The 16,267-nt window shown below is 40.6% G+C and overlaps 1 protein-coding gene across 1 annotated transcript in view; it reads right to left on the bottom strand.

Moving 5' to 3' along the window:
- LOC101857963 (polycystic kidney disease 2-like 2 protein) overlaps positions 1 to 16,232 on the bottom strand; it is a 17,441-nt gene extending 1,209 nt beyond the window's left edge. The window contains exons 1-15 of the mRNA XM_035971007.1: positions 15,847 to 16,232; positions 14,788 to 14,935; positions 13,312 to 13,750; positions 12,765 to 12,887; positions 12,002 to 12,198; positions 11,179 to 11,296; positions 9,361 to 9,608; positions 8,448 to 8,622; positions 6,577 to 6,824; positions 5,728 to 5,894; positions 4,285 to 4,494; positions 3,661 to 3,841; positions 2,866 to 3,051; positions 2,129 to 2,375; positions 36 to 120 (exon numbers count right to left, since the gene is read on the bottom strand). Coding sequence (XP_035826900.1) covers positions 36 to 120; positions 2,129 to 2,375; positions 2,866 to 3,051; positions 3,661 to 3,841; positions 4,285 to 4,494; positions 5,728 to 5,894; positions 6,577 to 6,824; positions 8,448 to 8,622; positions 9,361 to 9,608; positions 11,179 to 11,296; positions 12,002 to 12,198; positions 12,765 to 12,887; positions 13,312 to 13,750; positions 14,788 to 14,935; positions 15,847 to 16,007 — 2,933 coding nt within the window. The 5' untranslated portion in view covers positions 16,008 to 16,232. The remainder of the gene's footprint in view (positions 1 to 35; positions 121 to 2,128; positions 2,376 to 2,865; positions 3,052 to 3,660; positions 3,842 to 4,284; positions 4,495 to 5,727; positions 5,895 to 6,576; positions 6,825 to 8,447; positions 8,623 to 9,360; positions 9,609 to 11,178; positions 11,297 to 12,001; positions 12,199 to 12,764; positions 12,888 to 13,311; positions 13,751 to 14,787; positions 14,936 to 15,846) is intronic.
- Positions 16,233 to 16,267: the final 35 nt, after the last annotated feature.

Here is a 16,267-nt window from a genome sequence, read left to right as displayed (position 1 = left end):
CCCCCCCCCGGGTAGAGTGTGTCGAGAGGACGTACCTAGCAATACTGTAACCAAGCCTCATAATCCACGCGTCGTAGTCTGGCTCAGCACGACGCTCCTCTCGGCGCGCTTCAGATCTCTCTGAAATAAAATTATGCAACAGTCAATGGTTTTTAAAAAGTTTTAGTAAGTGTCTTACGGCACTTGCAACACAATAAGGTCATATAAGTGTCGAAGAGTAGAAGTGTCACAAGAGAGTAACAGACACAAAAAAGAAGTAGGGGAGATAAAGACGATAGATGTTTGATAGGAAAGAAGAAGCAAACCACACCAGAGCACCTGCCAACCACCCACCACTCAAAGGTTTGGATGAAGGAAAGGAAACTACCATGGCATAGTACACTATCGTGCTGCAAGTCGATGAAGCCAAATGGGAAAAGTGTTGAGTCATGCTAGTGTGAACTAAACATTGATCGAAAGAGTCAAAGAGACCTCCTGTGGGTGATGGGCGGGTGCTCTGGTGTGATTTGCTCCTTCTTTCCTATCAAACATTTATCGTGCTGATTTCTCCTTTTTTACTGTTTGTTACTACTCTTTTTTAACACCTCTAATCTTCAGCACTTATATGACCTTATTGTGTTGCATGTGCCGTAAAACTCTTACTTAAACTAAAAGAGACCTCCATAAACACAATATGACGATTCAAAAGGCATCAAGACGCCTGGCTCATGTCCGACAATTACATTGTCATATCACTTTACGGTACAATAATTTTTCTGAGTTGCTTTGAGCAAAGAGAGAAGCACATCGACACAATAATGTTCATTTCGTGCTGGGGAAAAGTAAAGCCGAGAGATTAAAAACAACAAAGGGATTCTGGTACAAGAGGACAGAAAGTTAAAATTATGTGGTATGATATTATGAACAGTACTGTATTACCTCTTCCGGCTTTCTTCTCGCCCCACAGTTATTTCCCCTAATCACCCTACTCTTCTTTCTTATATTTTAATACAATGTTGTGGCACATACGATCACATATTATGAGGTCCTCCGGTGTCGCTCGCTCCTTCTTTCCTATTACTCTCCTTCTTTCAATCAAAAAGAACCAATTCTCTTTTCAAAGATTCATGATACAGAGCTGTTTCTTCGGTCACTCAAAACCACACCTAAACATTGTGAAAGAGGTGTTTGAAGGAAGGATGTGAAGCAGAAGAGCCAGGGGTAGACAAAGAGTGACACGGAAGTACAACATTAAAACATAGACTGGCCTTGGCAGGCAGGCTATATCAGAATGTGCAACGGCAGCTCGCGACCGTGAAAGCTTGAAGGTCACAACAAGTCAACCTCTGAGTCAGAGATGATACCTAGAATGTGCAACGACAGCTCACAACCGTGAAAGCTTGAGGGTCATCATATCAAGTCAACCTCTGAGTCAGAGATGATACCTAGAATGTGCAACGGCAGCTCACAACCGTGAAAGCTTGAGGGTCATACAAGTCAACCTCTGAGTCAAGAGATGATACCTCCCATCTTTCGGCTATTTCCAGGCCGATTGAACTCTCTCAGGGGACATCACTGTGCGAGAAGTTCCGACACGATATAGTCATGAATTAGCTCCCTGCAGCTTTTACGTTCTGATCCGCATTTTGCCAGTCAGAACAGAATAACGTATTAGTATTATCATTAGCATTATCATTATTATCCCAATAATAATAATAATAATAATATTTTTTATTATTATTATTATTATTATTATTATTATTAGTAGTAGTAGTAGTAGTAGTAGTAGTAGTAGTAGTCATCGTCGTCGTCGTCGTCGTCGTCGTCGTCGTCGTCGTAGTAGTAGTAGTAGTAGTAGTAGTAGTAGTAGTAGTAGTAGTAGTAGTAGTAGTAGTAGTAGTAGTAGTAGTAGTAGTAGTAGTAGTAGTAGCAGCAGCAGCAGCAGCAGCAGCAGTAGTAGTAGTAGTAGTAGCAGCAGCAGCAGCAGCAGTAGTAGTAGTAGTAGTAGTAGTAGTAGTAGTAGTAGTAGTAGTAGTAGTAGTAGTAGTAGTATCATCATCATTATTGTTATTATTATTATTATTATTATTATTATTATTATTATTATTATTATTATTATTATTATTATTGTAACTATTTCTACACTTACTTCCGGACTGTAGCAGCGAGGTGGGCTCTCGCTTCACGCCAAGCGCTTTCAAGATGGCTGCCCAGAGAACGGAGAAGATTTTGGCGTGGTCACTGAGGACCGCCGGACTGTCTCTCTGGGCGTTGACGGTCAGCAGGTCAAGCAGAATGGCCAGGAGCAGGTTGCTCATCAGAATGAACTCCACGGACACAAACAGGCAGAAGTAGATGATCGTGATGTACTTTTCGGTCTCGGGTAGGTTGGTTTCCTGTTGGAAGAGGGGAAGAGGTGTGTGTGTGATGATTCAGTTGTTGTTGTAGTAGTGGTGGTAGTGGTAGTGGTAGTGGTAGTGGTAGTGGTGGTGGTAGTGGTAGTGGCAGTGGTAGTGATAGTGGTAGTGGTAGTGGTAGTGGTAGTGGTGGTGGTGGTGGTAGTGGTAGTGGTAGTGGTAGTGGTAATGGTAGTGGTAGTGGTGGTGGTGGTAGTGGTAGTGGTAGTGGTAGTAGTAATAGCAGTAGTAGTAATAGTAGTAGTAGTAATAGTAGTAGTGGTGGTAGTGGTCGTAGTAGTAGTAGTAGTAGTAGTAGTAGTAGTAGGCTTCAGTTACCACCCGGGCAAAATTTAACAATAATTCCTACCAAATTGAAAAAAATGTGTAGTTTGTCCCGTGCGCTCACATTATAACCTAATGCTATTGCGAGCGCCGTAAAACACTTAAAAACAAAAACAAAACAAAACTATTTTAAAAATCCACTCACCTTGAAACCGGAGTTGCCAAGAATTCCTGTAAACATGGTCGCCATACTGTTGACAAAACTTTTGTACTGGTGGCTCGTTTTGCCGAACAACAGAACAGCAGGCAGCGCAAAACTCACCAGCGACAGAAACATAAAGAAAAAGAAGCTTGGCATGTCGTGAGCAGCCATTTTCAAGACCACGTAGACCTGAAATAAATGGAGGGAATAAAGGTCAGACTATGAAATTATTATTATTATTATTATTATTATTATTATTATTATTATTATTTTCGATACTATGTTTCCACGTAAAGCTATGAAACGGTCGAAAGCGGAGAGGGAAGGAGGTTGGGGTTGTTTTTTTTTTTGGGGGGGGGGGGGGGTAGTGTTTTACGGCGCTCGCAACTGCACAAGGTCATTTATTATGAGCGCTCGGGACATATTACACTTTTTCAGTCGGTAGGAAAAGAAGGAGGTTTAAAACAGAGCCAGAAGCGCTTTCTATACAGTGGTAGTCGTCTTTGAAAACAATGTTTCATTAAGTGAAACAATACTATTGAGACACATACAGTGACAGCAATGCCTCTCTAGACGATGCCCTTCCCTTTTGGCATTCAGGGAAGGAGGTTTAAATTAAAGGCACTTTATGGGGTTTTTTTGTGGCCTAGCGGTTGTTAAGGTGTTGGCCTCTCATTCAAAAGTCCCGGGTTCGAATCCGGGAAGCGACCGGTTAGCCCGCTTGTCCTTAAAAGAGACCAATTATGCCTGGTAAACATCCTCCCTGAAAATATCATCTGGTCTGACTGACTGACTCACCCTCATCGTTTTCTTGGAATAGCCTGCAAGTTTCAGTAGTCTAAAGCACACAATGGAGACGAGAAAAGCCAAGCAGACGACGAAAGCCGTGTCCCAAATGACGACTTGGTGGAAGTTGACGAACTTGGTCGGGTCCTCTTTCATCTTGGCGATTGCGGTCTTTGTAAACGTCAGACGAGTTCTAGAGGGGGGAGGGGATACAAAATAAAAAGTAAAGTTGTTCCCGCATCCGATCCGGACATTGGGGATTGCCTTGTTAGTGAGACAACTTCTTGGGCCTTCGGAATGTTGTGGTAGTGTGGCCAGTTCCTTTCCACGCCGCCTTTACTTCCCAAACTTGAAGTCAGGTACCCATTACTACTGGGTGGGCTGGAGGGGGCGAAAAAAATCCGTGTCCAAAACGAGGCTGGACCCTTGACTTTTCGTTTCGAAGACGAGCGCACAAACCGCTCAGCCACCGCACCCTCAGAATACTAGTAGTAATAATAATATTAATGATAAAAATGATAATAATAATAATGATGATGATAATAATAACAATAATAAAACAATAATGATAATTATAATACAGTAGTAATAATAACAATAACAGTAATAAAACCACATCGTGTTTGAGTCACTTACGAGTACATGGAGACAGCCAGCACGGCCACGAGAACCCCTAGAGCGTCCACCATGAACCAGAAGTCTTTGAGAGCCGACAGTTTCTCTTTGCTGAACACCAGGACGACGTAGAAGAAGCCGATGACGGTGAAGAGAATGCCCAGGATCTCACAGATCTGGATGTACGTGCCGAGAAAACCGGGAGGGTTGTAGACTTGGAATGGATAAACGCTGTTGGGAATGAGGGAAATGTGGTGAGTTATTGCCTGTATTACCTGTCCTGAGCAACAACGTCATTGCACACCGGACAGGTCCATAAGTGCTCAGCTCCTCTCCCCACCAAAGCCCGCAAGGTATCATTACTGATTGTTCCGGTGGTTGTCTGATTATGGCGACGTCTTTTCATTCCAGATAACTGTTCTTTTCTTCCTTCTCCCCTCTCTATCCCCATTTCCCGCATCCGAATGATTGCTCTATCTGTGTAGTGAGTTAGAACTATTATAGTTTGAAGATTTCAGTTGAAAAACAAAAAACAAAAAACAAAAACAAATAAAACAACAACTAGAAATTGTTATCAAATGCTTGCCTTTAGCAGGAAGCATCAATGTCTTATATTATTAGCTTTAAAATTGTCAAACGGGGCAAAAGAGGAGATGCTTTTGTTTAAAGAGGGGAACATAATTGTATAAAACAGATCAGGGGATTTTACTGAAAAAAAACTTGCTTTCTCCAAACTTAAAAAAATATGTAGCTTTGATCGTTGTTATCAAACACGCACGCTTACACATTGTTACGAAATGAGCACATACAAATAAATAATAAAATATTATACACAATGCAATTCGCAAAATACATAAATAGATACATAGTCATTTACATAACATTGTACTGCACATGAATCTACTGATATAAAAACGATGTCATTAAATGTGTCTTTAAATTAGCATTCTTCTAAAAAATAAGTACGAATAAAAAATCCAAGATTTTAAAAGGTTTACAGTTGGGGTAATGTCACTTTTAAAAGCAAACCCATCATTGTTTTTCTAATCATGACCCTATCGTTATTGAAAGCTTGTTTTGAGAACCTTTAGTGCAAAAATGTGTTCACTATATAATGAATTTCTTGTAACAAGTTTGGCCAATAAAAGTATCATTGGTGAGCTGTGACGTAGGCCATATGTGTACGCAAAATGTGTGTGAGAAGCAGGAAGTCCTGTGAACAATACCATTTTACGCGTGGCAGAGATTTCAAGTATTTTATACAAATTTATGTAGAAAAGTTTTTTTTATCTAGGCTTAATTGTTGTAAAAAATATGATTTAGTTAAGACAAATTAATACAAACTGATGTGCAAAGTCTGGATAACATCGATTCACCCAATAAAGATATAATATTTAAGGATAGGTTGCGCCTCGAATTTTTGACCGCTCAGTAGTTTTAAATATTATAAGGTTTGATACTAACTTTGCAAAGCGCACAAATCCTCCAGTTTCCGGGAATTCCGCCAAAAAGATGACATAGGCAAAGTGGTTGATGTTGGGCGCGTACAGCGTGAACTCCAGGAACACAGCCCTGGTCTGTCTGTCCACCCACAGGTATTTCTTCAGTTGCTGCAGCGTCGCTCGGGCAATCTGGGGAGATGTTTTAGAAAGGTTTTACGGCGCTCGCAACTGCATAAGGTCATAATTATAAGCGCCAAGGGGTGGATGTCAACGGGAGAAGTCCAAACGGGGAATCAGGCTTACTCTGCTCACCTCTCTGGCCTCAACGGCGCAAAGTCTGCTTCGACTATCAAGACACCCCGGAAATAGCAGTTCACAAGAGAGTCACAAACATACAAAAGAAGTAGAGGCACAATGACAAAAGTAAGGATGAGAGACGAAAAAGCAGCAGTTCCCCCAATGTTGTTCCGGTGCAATATGAGCATGACGATGATGATGATGACGACGATAACGTACTGCTGTTGCTGCTAAAAATGATGATGATGATGATGATGATGATGATGATGATGATGATGATGATGATGATGATGATGATGATGATCATGATGACGACAAGGTACTACTGCTGTTGCTGCTAAAGATGATGATGATGATGATGACGACAGCGTACTACTGCTGCTGCTGCTGCTGCTGCTGCTGCTGCTGCTGCTGCTGCTGCTGCTGCTGCTGCTGCTGCTGCTGCTATTGATGATTGTGACGATAATTATGATACTGCTGCTACTGTTACTGCTGCTACTGTTACTGCTGCCGCTATTGCTGCTATTGTTATTGCTGCTGCTGCAGCTAATCCGGACGCTGCTGCTGAACCCACCATGGAGTTGATGTCCAGGTTGGCGATGTACCCTCCCCCGCCGTAGATGCTGTACTCCCCGGCTATGGGCACACCCCAGATGTCCAGCGCGGACTGGAAGTACCAGGAGCCAGCCGTGATCCTCAGCTGGTCAACTTGTGGGCACGGTGTGCTGGTCCAGCCCAAGCAATACTCCGTGGTGTCCTCGTCCTCGATAGAGTACTCGTCCACGCACGGCCCGTATGGAATACGGGTTGAGTCGCATTTAGCTGGGGACAAATCAGTCGGGTCGCTTTTAAGGACAAGCAGGCTAACCCAGATTTCTGGGGTTTCCGTAAATCTTGACCTACACCAAAAGTGGGCATTGCCCTACCTGTAGGAGAAGTTTGGTTTCACTGGTGTGTATATTTGTTAGGTCCTAGAGAAAACCCTCCTTGTGTTTTAAAGAGACTGAATAAGGATCCAACAACTTTAACTTCGATTTTCTCAAAAAACAGTATTTATCGGATAGCCCTATTGTGCTTAAAAGCGACTTATTACAAAGGTCTATCCGACATTTTTTTGGCCGTTTTGAGTTAGTAAGACCATGAGGTCACAAGCCAAATGTTCTATCTGCTCTATCAAAATCCTAAAGATTATTCGGAGTCGTTATCAAGATAATATACGAAGAATTGCATTTGAAAAGGTTTAACATAATGTGAAACTCAAAATCTTTGACGTCAAATTTCTCAAAACTAGGTACTGAGCAGAAAGAGCTGTGTAATTCTGAGGTAGTCAAAGATTGATAAGATGTTGTACCTCCCAAAGGACACAATTTAGATAATATTATAGGGAGGACAGCGTCTTTGGTGTCGCCTGTACGAGACCGGAGCTCGATTTCCGTGTGTGGAGAAAATTTTTGACTGAGTATCTCGGCCTATCTGCTGGCATGTTGTATCCTTCTCAGCCCGGGTTGGGCCTGGCATGCAGGATAAGAAGCCTGCTTCCCATATGGTATATTTAGATTCTGTCAATGAGGGTGTAAGCGTACCTGCATCATAATACTTTCGTTTAACACTATAAACTCCTAAGTCTTTTAGTCTTTGACGTCAGTAGCCTAGTGGTTAGGCAACCGGTCACGTAATCGTGATAATACGGGGGGTTCGGCAGTTCGAGCCTCAGCTCGGTCCGACGTTGTGTCCTTGGGAAAAGCACTGTACACGAATTTCCCATTTGGCTCAGTCCTTTCGGAGATGGACGTTAAACTTGAAGGTCCAGCTTAATAGTGTTGACAGGGGCGTTAAACCGATACCATTTCACAATTTTAAAGTCTGTATTGCGTCTTTCAAACTTAGGATAATAATGATAATAATAATAATAATAATAATAATAATAATAATAATAATAATAATAATAACAACAACAACAACAACAACAATAATAATAATAATAATAATAATAATAATAATAATAATAATAATAATAATAATAATAATATAGCATTTAGTTGTATAGCAGAAATCCCCGCTCAACATCAAGCTCTATGCGGTTCACAATCTTTACTGTTACCACTGCAGACCTGAGGACATTCTGAAACAACCTCAACTTCAAGCGGCCATTTGGTTGCTTTTACGGACAAGCAGGCTAACCCAGATTTCGGGAGTTTCCAGAAATCTTTACTTACACCAAACGTGAGCATTGCCCTACCTATAGGAGAAGTTTGGTTTCATTGGTGTGTATATTTTTTCGGTTATAAAGAAAACTTTCCTTCCTTGTCTTTTAAAGAAACTGAACAAGGGGGAAAAACTTTATCCTCGATTTTCTCAAAACAGCCTTTTTCGGGATAGCCTCCTTATGATTATAAGCGACAATTTATAGCTAGGCTCTAAAACACTACCATACTAACAGCTCACTTTTGGGCATGCGCGACTGCCGGAGCCTGGGCGCCCCCAGCCTATAGAGATCCCAGACGGCGGTGAACTGGCGGTCCTCGGAGATGATGGACTCGCCCTTGTAGTTTTGGTCGGGGAACAACCAGGGAGTCACCACGTTCTCTAGCCAGTGGAAGTAGTCCGACGTCGAGTTCACCTGGCGATAAAAGACCAACAGCAACGAATATAATTTATTGGGTTCTTTTGGTTGGTTTATTTTCTGTATATTTGTTTATTTGTTTGTTCCTTTGTTTGTTTGTTTATTTGTTTGTTTGCTTGTCAAGTAGTCACCACGTCGAGTTCACCTGGGAATACAGGACCAATGTCAATAAGTGTATGTTTGTTGTTTTGTTTTGTTTGTTTGTTTGTTTGTTTTTCCGAGAAAAGTCAGGTAGTCCCCACGTTCTCTAGCCAGTCGAAGTAGTCAGACGTCGAGTTCACCTGGGAATAAAGGACAAATGGGAATGAGTTTATGGGATCAATTTGGTTCGTGGGTTCGTTTGTTTGTTTGTATGGTTGTTTGTTTGCTTGTCAAGTAGTGACAACGTTCTCTTGCCAGTCGAAGTAGCCCGAGGTCGAGTCTACCTGGGGGTGAAGGACCAATGCCAATGAGTGTATTGTTTGTTGTTTGGTTTGTTTGTATTTGTAGGGGTTGAATGTTTATTGCTTTTAGTCAACGTTTTTCAGTAAAATTCTCATGGGAATTCTGTTTTTTTTATAAGGAGGTAAAAAGTGTTGAGCAAAAAAACAAAAAAACAAAAAATCGATAAATATCATTGCCAAACTAGCGAGGAGGAGGGGGGGGGGGAGACGCTAATTATTTCCTCGAGTTCATTATTTTGACGAGCGCCTGATTTCACTGACCGAGATCCTCGAGTATTATTATTCCACTCACATATTTGAAGCCCGTGTACTTGGGTTCCACCAGGTCGTTGTAAATCATCCTGTGCATGTGGTAGTCGTTGGTGCCCCGGTTGGTGTAGCACAGACTGCAGACGAGCAGCAGGAGCACCAGGTGCATGGCCAGCTCACGCAGAACTGTGCGGACCATGACGTGCACTTTTCTCTTGAGCGTGGCCTCACGCAGCTCCTCCTCCGTCATCGTGGATGTGTACGACACGTAGGAGCGGGGTGGGTCCGTCTCTGAGGACGGGACGGGAGATAAGATAAATTATGATAAGATAAATGACATTAGATAAATTATGATAAGATAAATGACATTAGATAAATTATGATAAGATAAATGACATTAGATAAATTATGATAAGATAAATGACATTAGATAAATTATGATAAGATAAATGACATTAGATAAATTATGATAAGATAAATGACATTAGATAAATTATGATAAGATAAATGACATTAGATACATTATGATAAGATAAATGACATTAGATAAATTATGATAAGATAAATGACATTAGATAAATTATGATAAGATAAATGACATTAGATAAATTATGATAAAATAACGTTTTATACGATACGTTATGATAGAATACGATAAGATAATAAGAAAAAAGATTAGAGTAACGATAGGTTAAGATAAGTTACAACAGGAAAAAGAAGATAGATGAATTCGCGATAAGATCATAGATATGATAGGATGAGTAATGATAAAATAATGCTAAGATACTGTACGATAAATTAATATAAGAATAAGATTTTTAAAAATAAGGGTACGTAGAAAAAAGTGCCCAGTATGTAATGCAGAGCCTACTCTTACTTTCTTTTCTCCCGTATTCACAGTTAATCCTTACCGTATTCTTTACTGTCCTTTACCCGTATTTTCTGTTTATCCTTATTGTATTGCTTACTTTCTTTTATCTCTATTTCATTACTCCCTTTTCTTTATTGCTATTGTGCTACTTACACCTACTGTCCTTTAGAGACGTCGGTAGCCTAGTGATAAGGCTACCCGTGGGCTCGTAATCGTGAGGCTGAGGGTTCGGAGGTTAGAGCCTCGGCTCCGTCCGACGTTGTGTTCTTAGGAAAGGCATTTTACATGAAATTCCCATTTGGCTCGGTCCTTTCAGAGATGGACGTTAAACTCGGAGGTACCGCCTCTTAAATAGCGTAATAGTGCTGATAGAGGCGTAAAACCTACACCATTTCACCATTTTGTTGTACTTTCCTTTACTCCTATTGCACCACTTACTTTCCTTTCTCCCGTTTTCTCCCTTGTATCAATTGAATTCCTTACTACTTTGATCACGTATTCCCTGCTGTATCTATTTCCAAACTTCTTCTTCTTCTTCTTCGTACTTCGAAAGAGAATCACCAACGCAGTGGGACAATACGAAGATCTACTGACCACAGTGAAAAGACTATTACTAAAATGGTATGGGCATGTCACAAGATCTACAGGACTTGCCAAAACAATCCTGCAAGGAACCGTACAAGGAAAGAGAAAGAGAGGAAGGCAGAGAAGGAGATGGGAGGACAAACTTACTTTCCTTGATTCTCTGTTAATCCATAGTGCACCACTACATAGTGTATTCCATTCCATATTCTCTGTTAATGCTCATTCCTATTGTATTACTTACTTTTTTTAATCTCGTATTCTCTGTTCATCCTAATTGTATTTCTTACTTTTGTATTCCGTTTTCTCCATTGATCCCTATTGAATTCTTTACACTCCTTTATACCGTATTCACTGTTTATCCCTACTTCATTTCTTATTTTCCTCTATCCCTATTGAATTCCTTACTTTCTTTGATCCCGTATTCTCTGTTGACATCAGACACTACCCGGAGACTGAGCTCATCCACACTTTGGACATTGGCCTTCCGTATGAAGATGGCCAGCAGCATAGACAGCATCACAACCTGGAGAAGAGCATTTAGGAGTGACGTCATTTGATGTGATCATCATCATCATCATCATCATCATCATCATCATCATCATCATCATCATCATCATCATCATCATCATTGTAGAAAAGAAGTGTGGGGAAGGAGAGCCTTAGTCAACATCAACAGCGCAATATAAAAAAGTATTTTCACATTATTTACACATACACTCAGGAGATTTGTTTTGGCTTTCTTCAAACTTGGATTTTTCAATATACAGGAACTAGGTAGCATTCGCAGTGTGTATATGATCCTTTTTCCTTTAACAAAATTATAAGGTGTTTTGGTTTTTCCTTTTGTCCGGCATTTTCTAATTAATTATGTAACCACAAACGAATATAGATATAAAGTGTCACATTTGGGTCGCTTTTTAGGACAAGCGAGCTAACCCAGATTTCGGGAGTTTCCGGAAATCTTGACCTGCACAAAAAGTGGGCATTGCCCTACCTATAGGTGAAGTTTGTTTTCATTCATGTGTATATGTGTTAGGTTATAGAGAAAACTCTCCTTGTCTTTTAAAGAAACTGAACAAGGGGCAAAAACGTTACCTTCGCTTTTCTCAAAACAGCGTTTTTCAGGATTGCCCCCTGTGCTTAAAAGCGACCATTTGTCTTGACAGAATCTATAAATTCATCACAAAACTACAAAAACAACAACTAAAGGTTGGCTATCATGTTTTACCTTAACAGGGTCTACGACGACCAGAGATTGCAGGAAGGAGAGGAAGAAGGTGGACAGCCACTCCTCGGAGATGTCCTTCCCCCACTGCATGCTGTACAGGACAACGAAGAAGCTGCACGTGAAGATGGTCAAGACGATGATGGCCCAAGCCACGTACCTAAAGGCGTAGGGCCAGCTGTCGGAGAACTGGAGAGCGTCTGTGGGTAGAATGACGACGATAGTTGTAAGTGAAGGGGTTGGGAAAGACAAGATAAGTCCATTCTTAGAAAAAAATCAAAGTACTTGCCCTTATTTTACTGCGGTACTCGTTGGATATACCATAATGTTAATCAACTAAAAAACAACAACAACAAACAAACAAAAAAACAACCAAAAACTAAAGAATTAATAGTAAAGTACTTTTATAAAAGTATATAAAGTTGAGAACAAGCAAGTCCATCAAAAATGTCTACAATTTTTAAGGATTAATTTGTGTGTGTGTGTGTGCTTTGCTCAACACCTTTTACGTTCATTCAAAACATATTATTTCGGAGTGGAATTTTACTAAAACCAGAATCTTTAGAAATGTCTCTTATTCCATACATAGAAGGTAATAGTACATAGATTGTGAAGTGCACAGCGCTTGATGTTGGGCGGGGATTCACGCTATACAATGCTATCTATTATTTAAAAAGTTCGCAATTTAAAAAAAAATGTTTTGTTTGTTTTTTGGGTTTTTTTTTTGTTTCTTGTTTTAAAATACAAACAAAGATTGTCTACTTACCTGGTTTGGTGAGGAGTATTTTCTCTAGCTCTGCCAGTTGCCTCTCCAGTTTTCTCATCCACGGCATCTTGGCACAGCATCCAGGGGGGTCAGGTTTTTCCTCTTTGTCATTGTACGGCTTCCCTGGAACAGATTATTAACTATCATTATGGAGTCTATTGAGATTGTATTCTCAATTGAAATGAACCGACTTTTATCTTCATTGCTCTCAAGGACCATTTGATTACCTTACCTATATCGTCATGATTTAATTATTATAAAATTTCGTCTTCTGCTTTATCTTGTCTTGTCTTTTAAATATTTAAACGTGATTTAGAATGTGTGTGTGTGCATATGTGTGTTGTGTGCAGAAATTATGTGTTGTGTGTGTGTGTGTGTGTGTGTGTGTGTGTGTGTGTGTGTGTGTGTGTGTGTGTGTGTGTGTGTGTGTGTGTTACTCTTTAGTAACACCTCTAATTCTTAGCCACCTATTTGATCTAATTGTGTCGCAAGTGCAATAAAACTTTTAGTAAAGCTAAACTAAACAACACTTATCTAAAACTCTTACCTTCAAGTTCAGTTGTCGGGGATTTTCGTTCGGAAATTCTGTCAAAACTTTCATCCCTCACAAAGGCAGGATTGTCCAAACCCCCTGTATCTTTTTTGGAGTAAACCTTGTCATCAGAAACTGTGTCACGGCCGACATCTCCAGACATTCTTTCCGTCGTCCCGTCTCCTGTCTCGTCATTCACTTCATCATTCTGTCCATCACCCTCCTTCGCCGTCTCGCTGCCTTCAGCCTCTGACCTCTCCGTCATTGCCTCCTCTAACCTCACAAGATCTTCCTCATCGTCGTCCCCGTCGCCACCCTCGTTGTCGTTGTACTTTTTCCCGCGACCACAGCAGGAGGTTTTGCCTTTTTTGGTCCAGTGAGATTTTCGGAAGAGGAGCACGATGAAGATCATTGGGATTGCCGTGATCACAGCAGACGCCAGAGATCTGTACAGCTGCGGAAAGAAATATTTTTAAAAAATACATAATACGTTGTTTTTTTTTAAAGGTTTAGTTAGAGTTTCATGGCACTTGCAACACACTAAGGTCATATACGTGCCGAAGATTAGAGGTGTTACAAGAGGGTAACAAACACAAAAAGTGAAGGAGGAGAGATCAGGACGATAGATGTTTGGTAGGAAAGAAGGAACAAACCACACCAGAGCACCCGCCAACCATGAACACACATCTAAGATAACCTAGGAGTTAAGTATCAGACTATGCCTGTCAGGGAAAATCTGGAGTGAGAAGGATACAACATCTCAAAAGAAAGACGACCGAGTTTCTCGATAAAAATTTCCCCTGATTTCTGGAGAATTGAACTGGGGTTTCCTGTGTGCGACAGCAAAGCGCCTAACTGCTACCCCACAGACACCGGTAAAGAATATTTTGTGTGAGGTAATATAATTTAGGAACTGTACAAGGAAAGAGAAAGAGAGGAATGAAGGCAGAGAAAGAGATGGAAGGACAACATTACAGAGTGGACAGGACGATGTGTGACAATCTGAGGAAAGAAGAGAACAAGGATAAATGGCCAGAGCTGGTTTTCAGATGCAATGTTGTCCCAACCACGGGAGAGTAGAAGAAGAAGAATGTAAACCTTCTTATTGAACCATTAGAACAAACATCTCTTACCTTCGGCGCTAATATATTTGTGTTGCAACTCTTACTAAATTACGAATCTGAAAACCCGAAGAAAGTGATTTGAGTGACTGTGGAACGACGCAGACGATAATAATATAGTAATGATAGATAACGTTTGTGTAGTGAATTCCCTCATATACACCAAGCTCTATGCGCTTTACAATCAATCATAACCCCAGCAGACATTATAGCATTCTGAAACAATCTCAACTTTCCTGGAAGCATACAGTGCAAGCTGCCATTTTATAGGCGCTGATGCACTAACACACCTAAAAGATCTGTCGCTGTTATTATGACCAGGAGTTCTCACCAGAGGAAGGAAAACTGTAAAAATAAAGTAAGTTCTCACCTGTTGAAAGCTCAGCTTGAGTGGCCCGATCTCCAGATCCTTGTGCGGCTGTTCCCGATCCAGCCCCTGCGTCCCTTGGTAAAACATGGCGCACGTGATCATGGCCAGGAGGAGAAAGGTTATGCAACACCCCACTCGCTCCACCCGGCTGGAAACATAATAATAATAATAATAATAATAATAATAATAATAATAATAATAATAATAATAATAATAATAATAGATAGCATTTGTATAGCGCAAATCCCTGCTCAATAGCAAGCTCTGTGCGCTTCACAATCTATACTATTACCCCAGCAGATTTAAGAGCATTCTGAAACAAGCTCAACTTCCTGGGAAGCTTACAGTGCAAGCAGCCCATTAAAGATGCGAAAACACTAACTAACACACTGACAAGATTGTTCGCTGACTATGGCCAGGGTGATGTGAGTGAAAAGAACATTTCCCATGGACACAAGGTCGGGCCTATGGCTCAAACCCCCGAACCTGCAACCTCACGATTACGAGTCCGGTAGCCTAACCACTAGGCCACCGACGCCAATACAAACATTGACTACTTCAATAGCAAATAATATGTCGAATTCGATTCTAGGTAGATGGATATTTTCTTTTTCACCAAAAGTAATGCAAAAAAATGAATAAGTTTTAAGACGGTATCAATAACTTCATTTTCTGGCCAGAAATTGACGTGTGCCTGAGTCCACCAGGACTCAACAAAGGATAATATTATGTGGTTTTCTTTAAAATCGAAACAGGTTCTTGGGGCTTTAAGAGAAATGGTTTCAGGTTCGGTAAACAAACAAAAATGTCCTCGGTCATAATAGAAATCATGGCAAACCGTCAACAGCAAATGACCTTTTGTCATGATAAAAGAAAAAGTTGTCATAAAATCGACACACTCATTATTGTTCTTAACTAACATCGCAAAATTTGATTTCAAAAACAAGATCAAGAATTTCAAAGCAGAGGACACGAAAATCCCTCTTCACCAAAATTTGTTTTAGAAAAAAAAATATGATCAAGCATTAATTTACAACAAAGGACACGGAAATCCCAAACCTGAAACGGTTCCTGTCCGGCCTGACAAAGACAGAGACCCACAAGTGCTCGTCTGTGATGTGTTGCTTGGCGTTGCTGAAGAACAAACTTTTCAGAGTCTCCAAGTCCTTGACACTGCTCGACTCGATCAGCTTGTCCAGTGAGTCTTCCTCGGCCGTCATCCACTCCTCCAAGATAAAGTGATAGCTGGGGCGACAACAGTTTAGAGATTGGGGTTCTAATTATTGCTGTTTTCTATGAAAGATCGTTAGCTAATTCATAAAGGATTTAATAATACAACTCGGGCATGCAGAATAGCATAAGACAGTGTGTTTTATTGCAGAATAGTCAGAGAAGCAATATCAAATTAGAAGAAGAAGAGAAGAAGAAGAAGAAGAAGAAAAAGAAGAAAAAGAAGAAGAAGAAGAAGAAGAAGAAGAAG

Source organism: Aplysia californica, unplaced genomic scaffold (assembly GCF_000002075.1).
Source record: "Aplysia californica isolate F4 #8 unplaced genomic scaffold, AplCal3.0 scaffold00359, whole genome shotgun sequence".
Taxonomy (NCBI): domain Eukaryota; kingdom Metazoa; phylum Mollusca; class Gastropoda; order Aplysiida; family Aplysiidae; genus Aplysia; species Aplysia californica.
This window is presented reverse-complemented; position numbering and strand designations above follow the sequence as displayed.